This window comes from Danio rerio, chromosome 2, assembly GCF_049306965.1.
Source record: "Danio rerio strain Tuebingen ecotype United States chromosome 2, GRCz12tu, whole genome shotgun sequence".
NCBI lineage: Eukaryota > Metazoa > Chordata > Actinopteri > Cypriniformes > Danionidae > Danio > Danio rerio.
The window spans coordinates 37,077,951-37,101,680 of NC_133177.1; the positions used below are offsets into that span (position 1 = coordinate 37,077,951).

Below are 23,730 nucleotides of genomic sequence, written 5' to 3' on the forward strand. Positions count from 1 at the left end.
AGGCAAAATTTTCAGCATCAGAATGCACTTTTTTTGTGAACAATTGTTTTTATTATTTCAGTTTTTGTTTAATATAGAAAGCATTCAGCATATGACTATATCATAAAACAACCCAAAATCCCCACCCCTACCCAGATAGACTAGTTCTATAATAACAGAAGCTAAAAGATTGCTGTGTAAAAAAAAAAGATTAATTTTAAGCCAAATACAAAGTAGTAGTTAGATAAGGATAAATAAATAAATATTACATCATGAGATACATAAAGTATATATAAACAAAAAAGCTGTACATTAGAAGGTAGAAACAAAAGATTTGACAATATCAAAAGCTAAAATCCAGGACTTTCAACAGCTCCATGTATGCGCCCTGTTGAAAGTTCCATACAATTAATGTCCAGCAAAGACAGGCCCCATTGACATCTCATAATATGAGGAGGGATCCAGCGGCAGACCAACATTTTCTTAGCAGTTGTGAAGGCAGCTAAGAGTAAGTTCTTTTGTTGCATTAAAAGTGACATGTAAGAAAAATTGAAAAAGCATACTAGAGTTCTACATCTTTTCCTAACAATAATAAAACCAGTATGCACTTTTCAGTGTCACATGATCTTTCATTTTAAAAATGCTGATCTTTAGTTCATCTTATTCTGCCACATTTCTTCGGTGTTCCTTGCTTAATTAAATTCAAAAGAACAGCAAGTTTATGTGTAATGTTTGTCACTTTTATTAAATTAAATGCATCTTTATAAAAATAATTAAATAAATTTATTTATTAATTAAAATATATTAAATTAATGATGACAATGATAATAAAACAATACAATTTATATATATATATATATATATATATATATGTATATATATATATATATATATATATGGCGGTTGGTGGTTCATTCTGCTGTGGTGACCCCTGATTAATAAAAAGTACTGAGCTGAAAAGAAAATGAATGATTGAAATATCAATTAAATAGTAAAATTTTAAATTAAATTAATGAATAAATGAGAATTATATTCAATCATTTATTTTCCTTCGGCTTAGTCTCTTTATTCATCAGCGGTCGCCACAGCAGAATGAATCGCCAATTTATCAAACATATGTTTTACGCAACAGATGCCCTTGCAGCTGCAACCCAGTAGCCTAAAGGAAACATCCATACCCACTCATTCACACACACACACACACACACACACACACACACACACACACACACACACACACACACACACACACACACACACACACACACACACACACACACACACACACACACACAGGTCCAATTGAGGTAACCCAGTTCACCTGTACAGCATGTCTTTGGACTCTTGAGGAAATCTTCCCATCCGAACCAGCGATCTTCTTGCTGTGAGGCAACAGTGCTAACCACTGAGCCATTGTGTCGCCGATCATTAATTATGATATTTCTTTAATTAAATTAATATAATATTATATCAGTTATATCACACTTATTGCTGCTTTTTCAAACTAATTTAAAATGAGCTGAATCAACACTATTGATGAGTTTTTGAGGACAACTTTGTTTTTTTTATGTTCAATGCACACAATTTTGTAAAAACAATTAGGTTAGCTTAACTGATTTGTGTTGGGACAACATCTAGGAATTGTGTGAAATTCAGCAAATTTTTGTTTTAGTGTATATATATTGTTTTTACAAAATTATTACCACAATTTCTATAGTTTTTACACCACCCAACATAGTATACAGTGAAACAACCTGGTAAGACTACATCCTTAGCCTAATTGTAACTGGGGTCCTGCGTTTCCTCAAGAGTGGCCCTCCAGTCAGGTCCAGTGGCCCCTCCCCCACCCAAACCTCCTCCTCCTTCTCCTCGTCCCGCTCACCCTCATGCTCTTTTCTCCTGGTTGCCTGGGCAATGCCTAACAAAGCCATCATTTCACCAATTTCCACAGAAACAGGTGCTGGCACAATGGCCGCTTCCTTCTGCACTGAAAGAGAAGGTTAGTGAGGTTCATGGGAACTCGGGCGGACAATCTCAGGGCTGTCCAAGTGTCGTCCTTAGGCTCTGACATAAAAGAAGGCTAATTTGTTGTCGCTGTTTTCCCAGGAGGGGGGGAAAGGAGGGAGGGGGACACATTTTTTGGGGAGAAACAGACCCTGTGATATCAATCTCAGAGCGGCCGGGAGCACTGTTTCTGATGTGCTTGACATCCAGTGTTTTGCCCATGTAGAGTGACACATGTTTTATGTGTGCGGTTGTTGGACAAAACAGCGTGGACAAAAGCTGAAGTGATGTCACTGCTGTGATTGGTTTCACTGCTTGTTTGATCCACCCAGGTTCGCGCATCGTTTCTGGTTTCTTCACTCCTCAGGATTGAAATACAGCAGTTAGAATCTGGCGTCTGGATATTTAAGCTATAGGGGATGAAGACTATTGCATCATCCTAAATGATGTTATGAAGCTGCACAAAGCATTCCAGATATCCTGTATTGAAATCAATTGTGTTATTGTAAGTTGCATATTATTGTATATCATATTCTTATCATAATATCACATCATAAATATCATAATGTGTATGTTCAAAAGCCTTTATAATTAACTTTAACATATTTTTATGTTATTTATATTGTAGAAGTTATTAATATATTGAATTAGCAATATTCTTTTTAAAATTTTACTTTAAAAATATTTACTGTAAGTTGTAATAATTTCTTTTACATGAATTTGATTAATATTTAAACATTGATATTGCTGAAATAAACTAATTGCATAATGTATTTTATTATAATATTATAATATTATATTGTATATTCTATTCTATTATACATTATTACATTTCAAAGTTCAGACACAGCAGCAAGATCTCTGGTCGTTTATGGTATTTGCGCAGTTCAGGCTGATTAATCAGTGTCTATTGAGAAGGTCTTGTTTACCTCTATTAGTGGTGTTGTTTCCCCCCACATCAGGCTCCGAAAGCACTGCCTCCTATGGTTCAACTTGGGGGCCACCAATGCACAAAGTAAAACACTCTACAAAAGATATAATAAAACATGCCAGTGAACAGAAACAGGGGAGAGAAAGAGAGAGACTGCAGGAGAGGGGAGGGGGAGAAGCTGTGAGAGGGAGAGAGAAACACTTGTAAACCTGTCTGAAAGCATTCCAATAAACAGTCGAGGAATGTAGACTCATAGAATGTCTTTGTCAGTAAAATACACACCTTAAAGACAGACAGACATGCGCAGCAAACAGTGTATTCTCCAAAAAACTAACAGATACAGTTGAAGTCAGAATTATTAACCTCCCTGAATTATTCGCCCATTTTTCCCCAATTTATGTTTAACGGAGAGAAGATTTTTTTTCCAACACATTTCTAAACAGAATAGTTTTAATAACTCATTTCTAACAACTGATTTATTTTATCTTTGCTATGATGACAGTTAATAATATTTGACTAGATATTTTTCAAGATTTCTATACAGCTTAAAGTGACATTTAAAGGCTTAACTAGGTTCATCAGGTTAACTAGGCAGGTTAGGGTAATTAGACAAGTTATTGTATAACGATGGTTTGTTCTGTAGACTATCAAATAAAAAAATTGCTTAAAGGGGCTAATAATTTTGTCCTTAAAATGGTTTTTAAAAAATTGAAGACTGCTTTTATTTTTGCCGAAATAAAATAAAAAAGACTTTCTCCATAAAAAAAAATATTATCAGACATACTGTGGAAATGTCCTTGCTCCGTTAAATATAATTTGGGAAATATTTAAAAAGAAAAAAAAAGTTTAAAGGGGGGCTAATAATTCTGTTCATTGACTTCATTCCGCTGCAGGCGATTTCAGAATAATAAAGAGACTAAGCCAAAAACAAAATGAATGAATGAATGAAAATCAATTTTAAAATGAATAACATTACCGTAAAACACAAAGAATCAAAGGTCTTGTCACATAATCAGTGAAATAGAAAACATAAAATCTCTACCAGTTCAGTTGTGTTGGCACATGATTTAATTTCTTGACTTTTACTTGTATTTTGTAATATTACATTTTCTATAATTAATATCTTATTTACTACACTTTAAATTAAAATGTGAGTTCGTTGTCCTTGCAGTTGTTTGTACAGCTAATAGGCTAGTGGTAATCAGTGTTGGGAAAAGTTACTTTTGAAAGTAATGCATGACAATACTGAGTTACTCCCCAAAAAAAGTTACCAATTGCGTTCCTTAGTTACTTTTGATGGAAAGTAATGCGTTACAATACTATTTTTAGGGGTTTTAGTCTTCAGTATGAAACAGGACAGTGGAGATTTCAGACAGAAATGTTGCACACTTTTTATCAAATTCATTTAACAATGGGAGATCAGGTTGCATGTGATGTAGCTTTACTCCACTTAATTATCCAATATGTCTGAAATATCCTGAAGCAGCAGTACTGTTTTGTATTGCCGCATGAGATTCCCACTTTTTAAAAAAAATATATAAATATGTAACATTAGTGCACAGTAGTACCTCGCAAGTAACTTTTATAATGCATGTGCCTGTAAGAAAACAGAAAACATTGCAAACAATTGGAAATCCAGCGACCGCAATAATCAAACCCTTGGGAACAACTGTGATCGGACCCAAAGTTCACAGTGACTGTGTTGTCTGGACTCCTCTCAAGCAGTGGACTTCTTCATTCTGATTGCTCGCCACCAAACCAAGTCATAGCTCGTTACCATAAAGTTGACTTTCAACTCTCATTGAAGACGCGCCACGTTAATCTTTGCCGCCGGCTCTCATTAAAAATGAATGACTTCCGGCTACTTTGATGCTCTCGCCACTTTCAGTGTGAACGTACAGAGAGGGGAAGGATCAGCAAAGGACCTTAAATCGGGAATTGAACTCGGGTCACCATGGTGCTATATGTCAGCATACTTTACCACTAGACTATTGGCACCAACACATTACTTGATTTTTAGTTACTTTTTCATACCTGCCTGAGGCTTGATCTCTTTCAGAACTTGCAAGGTATTTTTTTTCTTTCTTTTTTTAATATTGAGGAGCTCTGCACCTTCTGAGAACATCCTGATGCTATACATGCCGTATATAAAAATTAATGAAAGTTGAAAGTAATGTGTTTGCTACTTTGGTAATTTTGTCATATTAGTTCAGTAAAATCACTGTCCAGTGAGACAATGCCCTTTTCTTTCTTGTGTTTAAAATAATGAGAATATTCTATCACAGAAATGTATGGCTTCTATCTTGGTTTCTGTCTGTTTCTGCGGGGAGCTCATTCTCTTATTGAGTGTGATTCAATATAATTACTCTAATTTTAATGTACCAAATAATTTTTTAAAAGCAATCTAATAATCTAAAAAGTAACTGGAGTTACACTGGTGGTAACCCCAAACACTTGGGGTAATATGCATGACAATGTTTTTAAAAATTTTTATTTATAGGAATATAGATTTTTTGTTTTGTTTTCTTCTGTGTCTTTTTCTCACAACCCAAAGCACCACAAAGAAAGTAAAATATCATCTTTGTTCCTTTTGTGGAATAATCGATGAGTCTGTCGATCATCTTTTTTGGGAATGTGCCCATCTTTAGAAAGAATTCAGTTTATGTATATGTGTATCTCTTTTAGATAATTTTTCTTTGTCATACAAGGATGTTTTATTTGTTTTTTATCATATTGATAAAGTTAAAGATAAATATTTTCTAATAAATCTATTTTACTAGCAACATTTCTATACAAAAATGCAAATGTTTGTCTGTAAAGGCCTTTTTTTCTTATTTTTTGTAAAGATTTGAAATATTATTTGAATACATTCTCTACCTCCAGCAATGTTAAAGCTTTAAAATCAATAACACTATGTGAATCTTACAGTATTGTCTCTTTTCTTTAAAACCCAGCGGACAGTTTTGTATGTGACCTTTTAAACAACTGTGACCTTGCCTTAAGATAGATTTAAAGTGATTTTTGTTATTCATATTTCCCCTGGCATACTCTTTTGTTTCTCTTTTTGTTTTGTTCCATTGTCTACCTTTGTTGTTATAGGATTTGCACCTTTTCTGTAGGTTTTTGTATTCTTCTGTAGGTTTTGCATTCTAGGTTTTGGAACGTTACAATAAAAAAAACAAATAAATAAATGAAATAAATTAATAAAATATAAAAACGACATAAATCAAGTCAAAAACCTTCATCAATGGTAACAACATGGTAAGCATGAATCAAAATCGCAGCGTTTAAGATCTGATTTCTTAAAAAAACAGCGATCATCACTGCCTGTAGCTGAGATACAGTATGATATAAAGTGGGTATCAGATCAAACAAGAAGCACTGCATTAAATTATGTCGTTCTGCAACATGTCTTCAAAATATGGAAATTAATTTTACCCCAGTGTTTTCAATAAAGTTTCTGCGCTAGCCTGTTGCTAATGACAGTGTCTGTGTTCAAACAGTCTTTAGTTTTTTTCTTAGGCTTTAACAATCAAATGGATGCTTAAGTCTATTTAACTGATTATATTTGAATTACATTACATTATTGATGCTGGAAAAGGAACCTTATGAAATTGAAAATATTCAGATAAACCTTTCACCAGAGGTTCAGAAAAACACTAGCTGTGCATATAGCCCATTTTGAAGAGGAGGTTTTGACCTAGTGTGGGAGCACATTGAACATTTTTCTTTCAATATTTTTTTATTATTTTATTTATTCATGATGATTTAAATAAACCTTTGCTCAGAAGCATAATCAATTAAACACTAAATGTGAATCAATGTGTCAGGTTATAATTTTATCTGATGATAATTTGAGGTCAAAGCATTTTTTCCCCCCATTTTGTAGCTTTTTTTTTCTTTTCAGTTTTATTTTAGTCAACAAAAACATTTAATATTATTCTACTTAGCTGACTTTAATCTTAAACAATTCTAAAACAAATCTGTGCATCAAATATTTGACCATAATTTACAGCTGGTCATGTATTTTATATGAATTTGATTATAAATGTAACAGTAACAATGGTTAACATAAGTATTTTTTAAATACATTATTATTTATTTATTTATTTATTTATTTTTGTAAGAACGTGCATATACCAAGAATATACATATTTGACAGTTTATGGCATATACAGATAAACACATTTGGGACTTTTAATATACATCGGGTTTTTCCGGTGGCTAAGAGGAAACACGTCTGAAAAATAAAAAATAAAAGTGGAGGGTGGCTGTTAACCCAGCGGTTGTACTGTTATCATCTGCCAGGTCCCGACGGCAAAAGATTCAATCTGGACCGATTTAATGGACAAATAAGGTGAGGGAATCACTTCTCTTTTGTATCAGTCCTCACGTCACACATGGCCACTTTTGAATAAATGACTAAAACAGTAGAAACCCTGCACTTGGGCTCAGGCTAAGCTAAGTTAGAGCTAACTGACACTCCTTTCGCCAGTGTGTAAACAGTGAATCTCGCACACTGATACCCTTATAACTTTGACGTTGTTCATGTTTAAAACTATTCAGTTATTTTCTTAGTTCTGACTAAAGCGAGACGGATATGCTAGTGTGATTGTTTGCGTTGTAAATAGCGTGGGCCGTGTTAAACAGGTTAACTTTACATGCACGGTCCTAAAATAGGATTAAAGTGTCGTTCCATATTTCAACTTCTAGAGATCATACTACATATTGTCAAATTTAAAACATTTAGCTTGCAAATGGGTCAAATCTAGCAGTAAAGTATAAGGATGTACAGTTCTAGTTAGTCAGTATTTTGGGACTGTATGCTGTGATCCTTTCATAGAATCTTTAATATGTCATCAGTTGATTTTTGTTAAAAATATGTCTAATATTGTTTTTTTTTTCCAATTCTAATGTTGATATATTGTTGAAGTACGCTTGTATGGTGTATGGTTTAAAGCACTATGAATCAACAACAACAACAACAAAAAAAACAAAGATGTGTGGTCATAAAGCAGATAAGTCATTAAATAAGCAGAATCTAAAACTTGTGATTATCAAACCAATCAAAATCTTATGTATTTTTTGTTCTTAAGGGGTACCAGTGCACGCCCAGATACCACAGGAATGGATATCACAAGTCGCTGCACCCTGGGTGACCCCAACAAGCTCCCAGAGGGAGTTCCTCAGCCTGCCAGGATGCCCTATATTTCGGACAAGCACCCTCGGCAGACCCTGGAGGTCATCAACCTGCTCCGCAAGCACAGAGAGCTGTGTGATGTGGTTCTAGTGGTAGGGGCCAAGAAGATTTATGCACACCGTGTGATCCTGTCAGCCTGTAGCCCCTATTTCAGAGCCATGTTCACTGGTGAACTGGCAGAGAGCCGACAGACGGAAGTCGTCATCAGAGATATCGATGAACGAGCCATGGAGCTGCTCATCGACTTCGCTTATACATCACAGGTATGCATTATGATTCAGGATTTTCCTGTGAAGTAACACTGATGTAGGAATGCTCATTTGAGAAGCAAAATATAGCATTGCTGAATTAACTTTGGCTAGTTTTGTTTATTATGGCAGTGATAATAAATAAACTAGTTCTGAATACGTGTCAAAAAGGATATGTTCCAGTTTGGTGTCCATGTCAAATACTGTAATGTGCATTGATTATTTATTAACTCCTTCACTGTCACTAGGGATGCACCGATTGGATTGAATTTCGGTTTGATACCGCATATTTTTGCTGGATTAGGTATCAGCCAGCTGGAACCGATCCAAATCGGATCCTGGACGTGCATTATATTCTGTGTAATTTATAAGCCAACAAAAGCCATGTCAAACATTCTCCATTCACAATTCAAGCTGCGTGCTGCGTTCGTTTATGACAACACAAAAAACTTTCTCCAAGACAATTTGTTCCTGTTAATATAAGTAATTAGTAGGGAAAGGCATTTAGTTTTGGAATAAATGGCTTCATTTTGAGCTGGAACAAGGAGTTCATTGCTTTTTTAAAATCATGTTGCACTGTGTCTGTTAGATCAGCAGATCCCATTCACAAGAGAGGGTTATTACACACACACAAAGTAGGCCTACCTGAAATTTTAAATAAGAAAAGGCTCAATAATACATTGGACAGATCCTCACCGCACTGATTTTTCTCCCTTTGTGCTGCTAAGTTTTGAAAGTGTCCAAATGCGACGTGTGCCGCTCTGTAAAATTATTTTATAATATTAAAAGTTTCTGTTCTCTCATCCTTCCGACTGAGTTTTTTATTCCAAGGGAAATACTTTCAGTGCTTCGAATAGTTTGTAAAGCCTGGCTCATTGTGGTCAAAGTAGTTGACTCAGTTAATAAAAGTGAAACTGACGGGCGCAATACAAGTTGTCATTAACAGAACATTATTTAGCCTAATATAGGCTACTCTGAAACTGTGAATATTTCACTGTAATTATATGTGTATTAATACTTTATTTAACAGTCCAGTTTGTGTTTTGATTAGGGTCAATAGTGGTAGCCTACAAATTTCAAAGAAAAATCTTAGTATTATAAAAGAAAACATAAGCTGGACCACGACAGATCAATGTCATAACAAATGCTCAAAAATTGTAGCCTAGTGTACAGCAAGCATCATGTTTTTAGTTAGATTGTGCCATCTGTCATATACAGTAGGCCGTCTGTTATTTTTCACTGATGATATGTTATTTGAGAACCATAGAAACTGTGTTATGCTTTAAAAAAAAAAATAAAGAAAGAAAAGAGTATGGGGATCGGATCTTTATCCATCGATACTCAGAATTTTGGTATCGGGATTGGATCGGTTCCAAAAAATGGTTTCGGTGCATCCCTAACTGTCACCCCACTATTTGAGGTCACACATGAAAAAGATATACGATATATAATTTGTCAACATAAGCTCAGGTGAAGTCATTTTTTTAAAATATTAAATATTTTCTAAAATAATGTACAATTGACGTGCAGCGTAATGTATTTACATACAAATGTAACAACAAAATAAAAAATTTAAGTCATCATACCAAATTTATTATATTTTAAGTTATTAACATTCAGTCAAAATGGATAAAATCTAGTGGTTTGAGAATAATAATAATAAAAGTAAAAGTTTTTTTGTCTATAAAATGTAATTTTTGTTTGTGTGTGTTTACATGTCAGTTATGAATTTATTCAAAAGCAAATAAATATAAATACAGAGAAATTTTTTTTAATTGTGTTTAACATCAGGGTTGCGTTTAATGTTATAACTGCTGTGTTATTGTTGAGCGGCTGGTAGTTTTGATATCAAACTTTAGGCTTGTACTGAGGATAAATATAACACATTAAACAAGCTGAGTTAAGTTGTATTGTGTTCTGTAGGTGACTGTGGAGGAGGGAAATGTTCAGACTTTGCTGCCCGCTGCCTGCTTGTTGCAGCTGGCGGAGATTCAGGAAGCCTGCTGTGAATTCCTCAAGCGCCAATTGGACCCCTCCAACTGTCTGGGCATCAGGGCCTTTGCTGACACTCACTCCTGCCGAGAGCTGCTGCGCATTGCTGATAAGTTTACCCAGCATAACTTTCAAGAGGTAATGGCTGCCCTCTACACACACCCTCTATTGTGTGGACTCTGAAAGTGCCACGACTTTGAACTTGAACCCTTTTGTTTTCTAAACTCATTTGTTTTCGCTGTGTTTGTGCAGTGCTGCTCTGAAATGTCTGTGCTCTAAAAAATCATTAATGAAAATGATGACTTAACACTTTGAAATAAGGTTTAGTTTGTTAATATTAGTTAATATATTATTTATAGTGCTGGACAAAGATTAATCGCATCCAAATGAAAAGTTAAAAAGATGAAAAATTTGTTGCATAGATATTTACATTTATACATAACTTGACACACACACACACACACACACACACACACACACACACACACACACACACACACACACACACACATATATATATATATATATATATATATATATAAATAAATAATTGGGGAATATATTTATATATTCCCCAGTACTGATTATATTGAGCTTTATTAATGTTAGTAAACTGTAACTACTTGGTAATGCATTTGTTCGCCATACATTCGCTCATGCAGTAATACACATTTATTCAAATGTTTGGGATCATTAAGATTTTTTTTTTGGAAAGAATTTTTTACTTTAATTAAACAAGGAAACATTCAAATGTGAAAGCCAAGACTTGCTGCAGTTTTACAGAAGCTTTATATTTTACATTCATGCTGATATTTTGTTGTCAAAGAATCCAGAAAGTCACATCACAGTTACCATTAAAAATGTAACAGATAATCATTTTAAACTAATAAATAAAAATTTAAGTGATAGACAAATCATTTTGAGTAGCATATCTGAAGTAAAAAACAACTTGAAAGTCACGGGAATGTCTCATAATTTCAAACTTATTAAGGGTAAACAGTCATCTTAAAATGTAATAAGATTTCATTGTTTTCATTGCGGTTTTTGCTGTATTTTTGATAAAATAAGTGCAGTTATGATTTATATAAGAGATTCCTACAGACTCGCATGTCCCAGACTGTGGAACATTAGTGTATGTTGAAATTTATAATAAAGTCAGTAGGAACCTGAAGTTACAACTGACATTACCTCAGTCGTGGAGGGCTGAGTTTTAACTAAGGTTTGGAGAGGAGTAGTAAAGGATATTCTGTCACAGAAAAGGAATTGTATGACAAAGTGGAAATTCAATTTCCACTCATTTCAATGGGGATTCCCAGAGAAAAACATTTTTTGCTGTATTTAATCGCTTGGTTATTATTTACATCAAGAATAGCAAGGTTAGCTAATGAAGTAAAGTGTCTATTTTGATTTCATGATGAAATACATTTCTTGATTTAATAATTACTGTGGAATTATCAATACCTCTAGTTCATACTAAGTGCTTGAGGTAATATTATAGATACCCTCATATACATTTTTTTCTTTTATTCTTGATTCAGCATTTAAGATCTTACTGATTAAAAAATGGGTAAAACTGTAAATGTCAATGATTTCTAAGCATGGAAAAGTCATTGAAATGTCTATAGTCAATATAAATATTTCTAATCAGACTAAATTAAACTTTTTTTTTTTTTTTTAATAGAATTGATACCGGTCAGAAAGTTTGGGAACCCTGCATGAGCCTTAGCTGTGACTTCCCTGTTACTAATTTTAGCCATACACTCAATTTCCATCAACTAGTTTAGGGTTTCTCTAATGGCTGTGTGACCCTGTTATTTTTGACTCGTGGGAAGAACCCCCACAGCTGGTATCAAATTTTACACACCCTTATTTCTTTATTTAGTTTAGAAAGGTTGTGTGCAGTGACAGGATCCTGGCTTTGATTCCCATTTAGTGTGTTTTTCTAAATTACTGTTAATATTATTGTGATCTGTTTGTTTCCTTTGAAACAATCTAGTCACATGGTCTATTAATATTTCTTTTTTTGATTGTTTTCCCCTTTTAGGTGATGGAGAGTGAAGAGTTCATGCTGCTTCCAGCCAACCAGCTGATAGACATCATCTCCAGTGACGAGCTCAATGTGCGGAGTGAAGAGCAGGTGTTTAATGCTGTAATGGCCTGGGTTAAATACAGCATCCAGGAGCGCAGGCCTCAGCTGCCACAGGTCAGATGCAAGAAAATCTGCAACATACTCGTATTGCAAGAACGTTGCTCCAAAATGTCAGCATTGCAAAAAAGGGGACAGTTTAAAAGGAACCATTCACACTGTAAATAAAAAGTAAAAATGTGCTCACTATTTACTTTAGTCTTTTCTTCAGTTGAACGCAAAACAAGTTATTCTGATAAAATGTCAGAAACCTGTAACCCTTGACTTTTATAGTAGAAAAAAAAAACTATGGAAGTCAACGGTTACAGGTATTCATAATTTTTCAAAATATCCCATTTTGGGTGACTTTAGCTGTAAAACACATACAGTAATTTGGAATAATGTCTTTAATGTTATGAGACAACATTTTATCTAGAGAGACTTTAAAGGAATTCTTTTTATATGTAAATCATTTAGGTTAGATCTAATTTTATGTATTAATTATAGTTAAATAATAATAATTTATCAATTTATTTATAAAAATATTTGTCAATTTGATCTCTTTTTGCCATAAACAGTCATCAATCATATTTGAAGAAAGTCTGTAATGTTAAATATACAGCCACTTACGAGTTGGGTGTTCATTTCTTGCTCTACAAAGCTGTGTTTGTTTTTTTTTTTATTTTTATATTTGAATATAACTCATGAATGATTTAAAAAGCCACCATTATTCCAGTCTTCAGTCTCATATGATCCTTCAGAAGTCAGTTTAATGAGCTGATTTGTTACTTTTTTTTTTTTTTGTTAAAGAGTTGTGCTGCTTAATTTTACTTTTGGAAAATGTGTCGTGTTATTTTAAAGATTTCTTTGAAGAATTATTACAATTTTATTTAAAATAAAACAAGTGTTCCTTTTGAACAATTTAATGTATCATTTCTGAATAGAAGTATCTGATTCTTTGATCTGGATAAACAAAATAGGTCCATTTCCATGTAAATTATGTAAATATTTAGACATGAGTTTGAGATGAATAACCCATGACAGCTCTTATCTGCTTTTGTCATGAAAACAGGTTCTGCAACACGTGCGTCTTCCCCTCTTAAGCCCGAAATTTCTGGTTGGGACGGTGGGTTCAGATCCTCTGATCAAGAGTGATGAGGAGTGTAGGTGCGTGCTTACAGTCAACTGTAAATATACTGTAATTTATTTACAGTCATCTAGACCTTATGCAAACAATGCAACTTCGAGCTAAACTTGATGCATCCTGGAAGAATGATTAGTTTCTTTTGTGTTTATTTTCCATGTTACTTTTAAACAAGACCCTATTTTTGATCACCCAATTTTCTTAAAAAACTGCTTAAAAATCCTGTGCTGTTTAACCACTACTTCAGAGATGCATCAGGCGTAGTTATTGCAAAGTTACATTTAAAATATCATCCTGATGTAATCTAGATCATTCATTTTTATTACATATTTTGTCTGTTTTACTAAACTAACAGCTAGTCTGAATTCAATCAGTTGTTAAAAAAATCTCTTCTCACTTATTTTCATTCTAAGCTCTACAGTTGGACAGCACAGATTAAACACCTTATCTCCATTTTCAAACTAAACTTACAAACAAAATGGTACATTCTTACAATATTACATAATGTCATCTTATGGTTAAGTTACAATACAGACAAGCACAATATACATCTAACAAGAATAAAATAGAAGAAAAAATATATAAATAAATGACTGTAAAATAATTAAGGGGCTTTGAAAATTAAATTAGTCTATAGAAATCCAGAAAAGAAAAGATTAAGTCTTTTTTTTTCTTTCACCAATTTTACAGATTTGCAAAGACGTTTTACCTTATTCAACCACCAATTAAAGTTGGGTGTAGATTTTATCCTCCACATTAGTGAATAAAAATTTCCCAAACATAATAGAAGATTGACAGCAAAATGATTCTTTTCTTATAGGGACTTGGTTGATGAAGCCAAGAATTACCTCCTGCTGCCCCAAGAGCGCCCCCTAATGCAGGGACCTCGTACCCGCCCTAGAAAGCCTATTCGTTGTGGAGAAGTGCTGTTTGCTGGTGGGTGTCTTAGTTCTTATTCCATTGATTTCATTTTATTTTTAAAATTTTATTTCCACCAGGACTTTCTTCCTTTCCCTGACTTGCGCAGTCATATAAGTTGTGTTTGTGTGATTTAGTGGGAGGCTGGTGCAGTGGTGACGCTATCTCAAGTGTTGAGCGCTACGACCCTCAGACCAACGAGTGGAGGATGGTGGCGTCTATGAGCAAACGGCGCTGTGGAGTCGGTGTCAGTGTTCTGGATGATCTCTTGTATGCTGTTGGCGGACATGACGGCTCGTCTTATCTCAATAGTGTGGAGAGGTGATGCTTGATTTGATACAAATGAATCATTTAGAGCTGCACTATTGTTTGTTAAAGCTCTCAATTTAAACAGCAATGTAGGGATGCTCTATTATTTTGGTCATAATTATAATCGCAGTTTTTTTAAAACAATTGTCAATGGGCCATTTGACCAAACATTTTTTGGAGATGAAGAGTGGGACATAGAGTAGCTCTTCCACTTTTTAAAAAATAGCCAAAAGTCTGCTTTTGAAAGCAACTTGATGTTGAAGGTTCTAGCAATTACATTGTTATGCCTGTAGTTGGTGAAAAGAAACCATCAATAATGTCACAGTTACTTAATAATTCCTTTAAAATAGGAGTTTGCATGAGGGTGGTAAAAAGTATTGACCTTAATGCTGAAAATTTTAAAGTCCGTTTTAACATTTGAGTACTGTTGAGCATGTTTTTAACCACCACTGACTGGCCATTGTGTTCATGTGCTCAATAGATTGTGAATGTATTTGGCTAGAAGGTTACTATTCACCAAGCACAAGCAAAGATACATGGACACTGGATCATTTGAAAGCTGCTTGTATTAGCTGATCCACCTATGAGCAGATATATGAGAGATCCACTGACAAATCAGCTGATAGACACCGCTTTCAAACAAAAATAAAAAAACATTAGTTGGTGTTAGAGACTTTTCACAACACTTGATTCTGCCTTTAAAAATGCTAATTTATCTAGTAATTAAATGTTAAGTGAGTGAGTTATTGAATTATTTATTTAAAACAAGATTTAAAAGATATATATATTGAAATGGTTTAATAACAAAATGAATATTTAAAAAAATCACATTCTACAATTGTCAAAACTTATATTGCGACAAATAGAATTTTGTCAGAATATCAAGTAAATGAATTTTGCTGTAAATTATATATTAGTTGTTTTTACAGAATCATGATCTCAGTTTTAAACAAACAAATCGTGATTCTCGTTTTATCCAGAATCACGCAGCTAATGTCTAATATTAGTGAATCCTCACAGAATGAATTTATCATGGAGAAAAATGAACTTCAGTGTTTCTGCCCTCTGCTGGCTGTGTCAGGTATGACCCTAAGACTAACCAGTGGAGTAGTGACGTCGCACCCACCAGTACCTGCAGGACCAGTGTGGGCGTTGCTGTTTTAGGAGGGTATCTGTATGCGGTTGGAGGTCAGGATGGTGTTTCCTGTCTCAACATTGTTGAAAGGTTTGTTCTATAGAAATAAAATTACTATTGTTTAAGTATCTCCATGGACATGACTAACAGATTAAATTGAGAGGCGATGTAATGTGATATGTTTATATTTGTTTTTCAGGTATGATCCAAAAGAGAATAAGTGGACTCGTGTTGCCTCTATGAGTACTCGGCGGTTGGGAGTGGCTGTTGCTGTATTAGGGGGTTTTCTTTATGCAGTGGGCGGTTCAGATGGCACATCCCCTCTAAATACAGGTAAATACAGACAATAGCATTAAAAAAAAAACTTTTTAAATTAAGACTCACTATATGTTAAAGATTTTTCAGTTAAGTAAACATTGCTTTAATATTTCAAAATAATTAAGTGTATAGTAGCAAGCAGGTGTTCTTTGGATACTAAAGTCGATTTGCCCTTCTACATTTTAAATAAATAGTAAATCATAAATCAAGAGAGTAGAAAGTCTTTAACTTTGAAAAGCCACAGTTTTATATATTGCAGCATTAAATGCTAAAAATTATTTTAAATTTAAGCTGCAAAAATCTTCTTCAGTTATTTTGTCCTCCATAAAAAATAACAATGAGCATCCTTAAATCAAGATATGTTTAGGTGAAAATGGTATTGCACAATAGATTGAATAAAATAGAGTGAGTTTTGGAATTTTTTTAATATATTTTTTTCCTGCAAGGATGCATTCAATTAATCAATGTTAACAGTAAATAAATTGTGCTTCTTTGTTCTTTTTCACCCAAGAATCCTGAAAGAAATCTACCACGAGTTCCACAAAATATCATGCAGTATAACTGTTCTCAACATTGAAAATTTATGGTTAAATAAATATGTGACAATTAAAGCAGCAAATAAGTACATCTGAGTGATTTCAGAAAGATCATGTGACACTGAAGAGTTCAGAAATATTGTTGAAAATAGTTTAAAATAAATATATATATATATTTTTTTTTTTAATATTACTGGTTTTACTGTAATTTTGACCTAATAAATGCAGCCTTACAAGCTAAATTAACTCCTAAAAATGGTAGCATTAATTACATTTTTACATTTAGTCATTTAGCAGACGCTTTTATCCAAAACGACTTACAAATGAGGACAAGGAAGCAATTTACACAACTAAGAGCAACAATGAATAAGTGCTATAGGCAAGTTTCAGGTCTGTAAAGTCTAAGAAGGAAAGTATTAGTAGTATTAGTATTTTTTATTTATTTATTTTTTTTTTTGGTACAGTTAGTGTCATATTCAGAGAGGCAATTGCAGATTAGGAAGTGAAGTGGAGACTAAATAGTTGAGTTTTTAGTTGTTTCTTGAAAATAGCGAGTGACTCTGCTGTTCTGATGCAGTTAGGGAGTTCATTCCACCAACTGGGCAGATTGAGCGTGAGCGAAAGTGATTTCTTCCCTCTTTGGGATGGAACCACGAGGCGACGTTCATTCACAGAACGCAAGTTTCTGGAGGGCACATAGATCTACAGAAGTGAGAGCAGATAAGAAGGAGCGAGGCCAGAAGTCACTTTGTAGGCAAACATCAGAGCTTTGAATTTGATGCGAGAAGCAACTGGCAGCCAGTGCAAACGGACTAGCAGCGGAGTGACATGTGCTCGTTTAGGTTCATTGAAGACCACTCGTGCTGCTGCATTCTGGAGCAGTTGAAGAGGCTTGACAGAGTTAGCTGGAAGCCCAGCTAGTAGAGAGTTGCAGTAATCAGTAATTGAATTTCAGGTGTTTTAAATCAAATAGAGAATGATTAAGAACACTTTTCTTGTTGGCAGTGGAGCGCTATAACCCTCAAGAGAACCGCTGGCATACAGTGGCACCGATGGGCACTCGACGGAAACACCTAGGCTGTGCCGTGTACCAGGACATGATCTATTCAGTGGGCGGCAGAGACGACACAACAGAACTGAGCAGCGCTGAGAGATACAACCCTAGGACTAACCAGTGGTCTCCTGTGGTCGCGATGACGTCCAGAAGGAGTGGGGTATGTGAATCCTTCATCTATGTTTAACATCTTATGGAAGAATTGTCCAGCAAACAAACTCTTGTGTTTGATCTAGGTGGGCTTAGCAGTAGTAAATGGTCAGTTGATGGCAGTTGGAGGATTTGACGGAACCACGTATCTGAAAACTATAGAAGTCTACGACCCTGATGCCAACACTTGGAGGTAAATGGAGAACACTACTATTAAAGAGTTTACTAAAACAGTTTTTCTTCAGTGGATTAACACACCAAACCAATGCCAAACAACTAGCACCAATGAAACCCAACTGTGTTGTTGCCTGGATTTGGCTCGGGTCTGGAACAAAAAGCTTTCCGTGAACACACAAAAAACAAACGGCAACCGACTGATTCAAGCATGCGCAAAGGACATGTCTTTCTGCACTGCGCGGGGCTGCTGTGTCTTTTTTTTGTTCAGAACAACGTGATGCATGCATGTAAAGCGTAAACAAAAAAGGGTGTAGTACCATCATCACAGTAATTGTGGCTCACCATGGAGGGATTTGCTCCTGCAAATATGTTTCTTAATCTGATCGTTAATATCGTTTGTAAACACTTGAGAAATATTGCGAAATTACAGCCGGCCTCTTTGCCTTAATTCTTGATTAGAGTTTTGTACTTGTTGCGTCACTTTGCTACGTCATACTCGCGCTCCGATTTATTACTAAATAACCAGTCAGAGCGCTCTCTTCAGTTAAGGACCCGACGCGGATTTGACATGCTGAATCAGGCCAAGGCAACCCACCGTTAAACCAGCTAGCAGGATCGATGCTGACTAGCGAAACCCAACAGCCATTGGTTTTGGTGTGTCCTTGCATTTAGTAGCATTATCACCGTAATTGTCACTGACCATGGAGGGATTCGCTTCTGCAAATATGTCTGATAATCTAATAATCCATATCATTTGCAAATATTTGAGAAATGTAGCGAAATTACAACCGCCCACTTTTTGTTCCTTCTTGACTTGATTTTTTTTTTCACTTGCTATGTCACACTTATGCTCTGATTTGCTGTATAACCACTCAGAGTGCTCTCTGTAGCCAATGGCCCAGTGCTGAATTCGACATTCTAAATGGGACCAATGCGATCTGATGTTAATCCCGACAAGAGGCAACTTGGAGTACACACTAAACCAACTAGCCTGACCGAAGAAGCCCAATGGCCGACTGTCGGCTTGGTGTGTCCCGGCCATAAAGCCTGATTTCTACTTCTGCGTCAAGTGCACGCGAATAATCCGGCGTAGCCTTTACACAGTCGTATAGACGAGCTTTGTGATTGGTTGGCCTGGTATCGTTGATGAGTGTGACTAACCCCTAAGCCTAACAGTGTGCGCTATCAAAACAAACATTGAGTATGTTTACATGGACACCAATAATCCGATTTTAATACGATAAAGACAATACTCTGATTATGAGTAAACATCGATTATTTTTATTTATTAATATAATCAAGGTCATAATCAAACTTAACTGAAATCGAATTAAGACATGTAGAGTAGCGATTTTAGTCTCATTATTAAAGTGCAGTACAGACATGTAAACACCTTAATCAAGCCTTAATTGTGTAGGAGTTTCACCGCATTTTGCGACAGGATAGTCCATACACGCACGGCTGTTTGACACTATTCTGCACCTACCGAGTCAGTAAAGGACCACAGACACCTGCATACAGCATGAGCAGGGCTTTATTTGTGCCGAAATACGCTGGATCCGGATCTAAAATCTTCATTCTACCTATCTTCCTTCTCACCCGCTGTCCTCTCTCGTCCGCTGTTCACTTTTACTTTCTTCCGTGACTCCCAATCCTCTTCGCTTTCGTCCGCAACAGTTCCCAAATTCACAAATTAAGCACTGGGCATGAGGTATCAAATTTCATTAAAACTACACTCTTTTAGCAGTTTAAACTCAAAACCAACATCTTGTTTGTCCCGGGGCATGCATGAAATGTTCCTGACTTAAAATGAAAGTGCCAAACTGCAGTTAAAGTCCACAGATTAAAAATGAAACGCACTAAATTAGTGGTGGATTGTGGATGGCTTGATGACGCAATGACCGTAGTCAAATTATGTGCTATAACATGGATCAAGAAAGGAACATTCTAAAAGCATCTCATGTAGACACCTTAATCATATTACTGTCTTAATCAGATTAAAGCAAATATTTCGGTTACTGATGTCCATGTAAACCTAGTTATTGTAAATTTTAATATTATGCAGATATCAAATTACCAACTGAATCCTGAATTTGTGGAATCGATCGACTCGCTACCTGACATTTTAATTGATGTGCTAAGAGGCGACTAACTTTATCAACATGTTCATAATAGGTTCTACGAGAAAAGCTGCTCTGCATCATTTGTTAAAATAAGGTCTAATTCAGCCTGCAGGTCAAGATGTCGTTTAATCTAAACGTTTGAGAGCTGCTAAACAGTTGATCATTATTAAATATGTCAGAAGAAGTTTTTTCTGTCTGAAGTCTATTCAAGTTTGCAGAGTAAGAAATAATCTGGCCTCGAAGGTAAGCTTTGAGCGTTTCCCACTATAACGAGTAAGAGACCACCCCATCTTGATTGATATCCATAAAGTCATCAGTAGATGTTAAAATAAAGTCATGCTTAAGCTTGTTTTAAACATTCACTTAATTTTTTTTTTTTCTGTTTGTTTTTTCCTCTCAAGGCTCTATGGTGGAATGAACTACAGGAGGTTGGGAGGTGGTGTCGGTGTAATAAAAATGACTCACTGTGAATCTCATATATGGTAACGCCCACAGTATCATCTCACAGATGCCTCACCATTGCTCGTGCCTCAGAGACATTGCACATCATGCAAGAGGAAAGCCGGTTATAAAACAGACTTCTGTCTCCAGTTACCGAGATGGCAAAGCAAAAAAAAAAACAACAACAAAAAAAGGTAACCATCTCCCGAAAAAGCTGCTCTGAGGAGACTCACCTGTACGGCCATAGAGCATCACTCCATTTTGATTTGACATTCGGTTTCTCTTTCATACTTGAGCATAGCCAAAGGCAATGTTTTTGAAGAGAGAAACAGCAGGCGGGGAGAAAAAAAAAGCTGTTTTGTTTCTCTGGAAGGAACTAAGCTTCTCCTGGTCTCATCTTTGACTGGTTTGAAGAAGAATAACTACAGTAATCTATTACTGGCGATCGTTTTTATGAAAGAAGTGTTTCCCTGATTGTTGTTGGATGCACTGTGATATATTTACTTTTTTTAATGAGTTGCACACTGAGCATTATCTGTTCTTCTGTTTTCTTACCAGATATAAGCAGATTGTTGTTTCTTTCTTTGGTGTACTGAAAATGCAGTTCCTCCTGAAACGTTGCGGTCTAATGAAGGCTGTCGGAGAGGGAGAAATAAGTTATTTTTGGAGCGCTCACAAACAGGTTTGACATCTTAGCAGTATGTTTACTTTTATACAAGCGAATGCATCAACGAGTCAGTCCATGCACTTTAATCCACTAAGATTTGTATTTTATTAAAGTTGTGGTTTTTTTTCTTTAAAAATATCGTTGGATGTATTGTTTTATGCAAGTTTGATACCCGAGGTATGCTAAAAAAACAAATCAAACAGGTTTCTAGTAATAGCCTGCACGTATGGTCAGATATGGAATGTGGAGCTTGTTACTGAATGAGAGGAATTTCTCCGAAACGAACAACTGCCCTTACTTTTTTTTTTTTTTTTTAACGAACACCTTTGTTTTCTCACAAAACAGTTCTGTGTTCTAATCTTGGTGTTGAAATACGGTTATAAAGTATATCTTTCATGATCTTATCTTATTTAATTATGAAGATGTTCAACTGTCTATACATTTCAAACATTTTAAAGTGGAAATAAAACTAAAGGAGTCAAAATGTTTGCTGTCAGTTATAATGTTGTGTTCGTTTATGAGCCTTACTCATGTGGTTTAAAGGGCAGCTATTTTACCTCTTTTACAAGATTTGAGAGTCTTTGGTGTCTGTAAAGTTTCAGCTCCGAATACCCATCAGATTATTTCTCATAGCCTCCAGAATTTGCCCATTTTGTTGAGTACAGTGTAGCTGTTTTTGTAGCCTGTGGCTTTAAATGTAAATGAGCTGGTTTTCCCCGCCCACCATTTCCATGTTCGTCTGAAATGAGTCTCACACACACCCATTTACTGACAGTATGCGGCTGTGGTAATTATAGCGGTTAAGAAGTACATTGCGGTTTTACTTTCTTTACTACAAACATGCTCCGTTTTAAACTTTATAAAAGTTATAAAAATGCATGTGCATGTGTATACATGTTATTACTGAAACATGGCATCTGTCAATCAATTCGGTAGGCGGAAAAACCACACTTCTATGTCACGTTGTTGTGAAAACTTGTTGCATTTTTAATCACTCCAATAAGGCTGTGGACACACTATAACTACACACAGTTCTTTCCAAACAGCAAGTTGATTTTCATCATAGGTGCCCTTTAAAGTTAAAATATTACACCTAACTGAAAAAAATTAACCCAGATTTATCAATATTTTACCAAATTTGGGTTGAAACAAGCATTTGTTTGAGTGTTGTAGAAGAAATGCAGCATAAAGTAAAACCTAAACATTTTCTCAGTCAGCAAATATTATGGCTTCCCATACTTAAAGAGTGTAATTTCAGCACCACCATCCACAATTGCAAAAATAATTGTTGCTTTCAAACAGGTTTCAAATAGACTTGTTGGGTTTCTATCACTCCAATATGACTGTGGACACACTAATTTTCTCCAAACAGCTTACAAAAATTGATTTTCATCATAGGTGCCGTTAAATTATCTGTTTTCAAGTCTGAGGCCAACCAAAGACAAAAATGGGTTTTAATGCCACATAACATTGCAAATGTCATGTCGGCTTTAGATTAACTTTATTTTATTTTTTTCCTGAGCAATAATCAACAACTATCATAGTTTCAGAAGGCACATTGAATATAGTTCAGTTTAGCAATAGTTTATCATATACTAAAGAATCTTGTCAGCCAAAATATGAATTCATAGTTGTTTAAAATCTTTGAACTTTGTCACTTTTCTTTAAAATGGAATTTTACCAATTTGTTTTTTTTCACTCAGGACATAATGAAAACGGATTATTTATTCTTTAATATGCTTCAAAAACTATAGTCCAGGGGCAGCACAGTGGCTAGGTGGTTAGCATTGTCACCTCACAGCAAGGTTGCTGGTTCAAGTCCTGGTTGGATCAGTTGGCATTTTTGTGTGGGGTTTGCATGTTCTCTCTGTGTTCGTGTGGGTTTTTTCCAGTTCCTCCGGTTTTCCCCACCGTCTAAAGACATGCGCAGTAGTTGAATTGAATAAACTAAATTGACCGTAATGTATGTGTGTAAAGTTACTTTATGGATGTTTCCCAGTACTGGGTTGCGGTTGCAAGGGCATCCGCTGCATAAAACTGGAATAGTTGGTGGTTCATTCTGCTGTGGCGACCTCTGAAATAGGTCTGAAATCTATGAAGGAAAATTAATGAACTATAGTCCAGAATGTATTTTTTTTCCTCAACTATTAGTCTGATCTATATTTATTTTCCCAAATTATATTTTATTTAAATGCATTTTTTGCAAACTAAAATATCTTGTCCATGGACTCTTCTTAGAGTATAAGATAGACATTTAATGTTTAATTATAATATAAAAT

General features: G+C 35.1%; 1 protein-coding gene across 2 annotated transcripts; it reads left to right on the top strand.

Annotated features, from left to right (window-relative positions):
* Positions 1-7,172: 7,172 nt before the first annotated feature.
* Positions 7,173-21,935, top strand: klhl20 (kelch-like family member 20). 2 transcript variants are annotated; one of them, XM_005163492.6, is made up of 12 exons: positions 7,199-7,271; positions 8,011-8,377; positions 10,286-10,492; positions 12,399-12,557; positions 13,552-13,646; positions 14,444-14,559; positions 14,679-14,862; positions 15,932-16,075; positions 16,185-16,318; positions 17,845-18,053; positions 18,130-18,236; positions 20,745-21,935. In XM_005163492.6, the coding sequence occupies exons 2-12, from the start codon at positions 8,042-8,044 to the stop codon at positions 20,827-20,829; spliced, it is 1,776 nt and encodes a 591-aa protein (XP_005163549.1). In that variant the 5' UTR covers positions 7,199-7,271; positions 8,011-8,041; the 3' UTR covers positions 20,830-21,935.
* Positions 21,936-23,730: the final 1,795 nt, after the last annotated feature.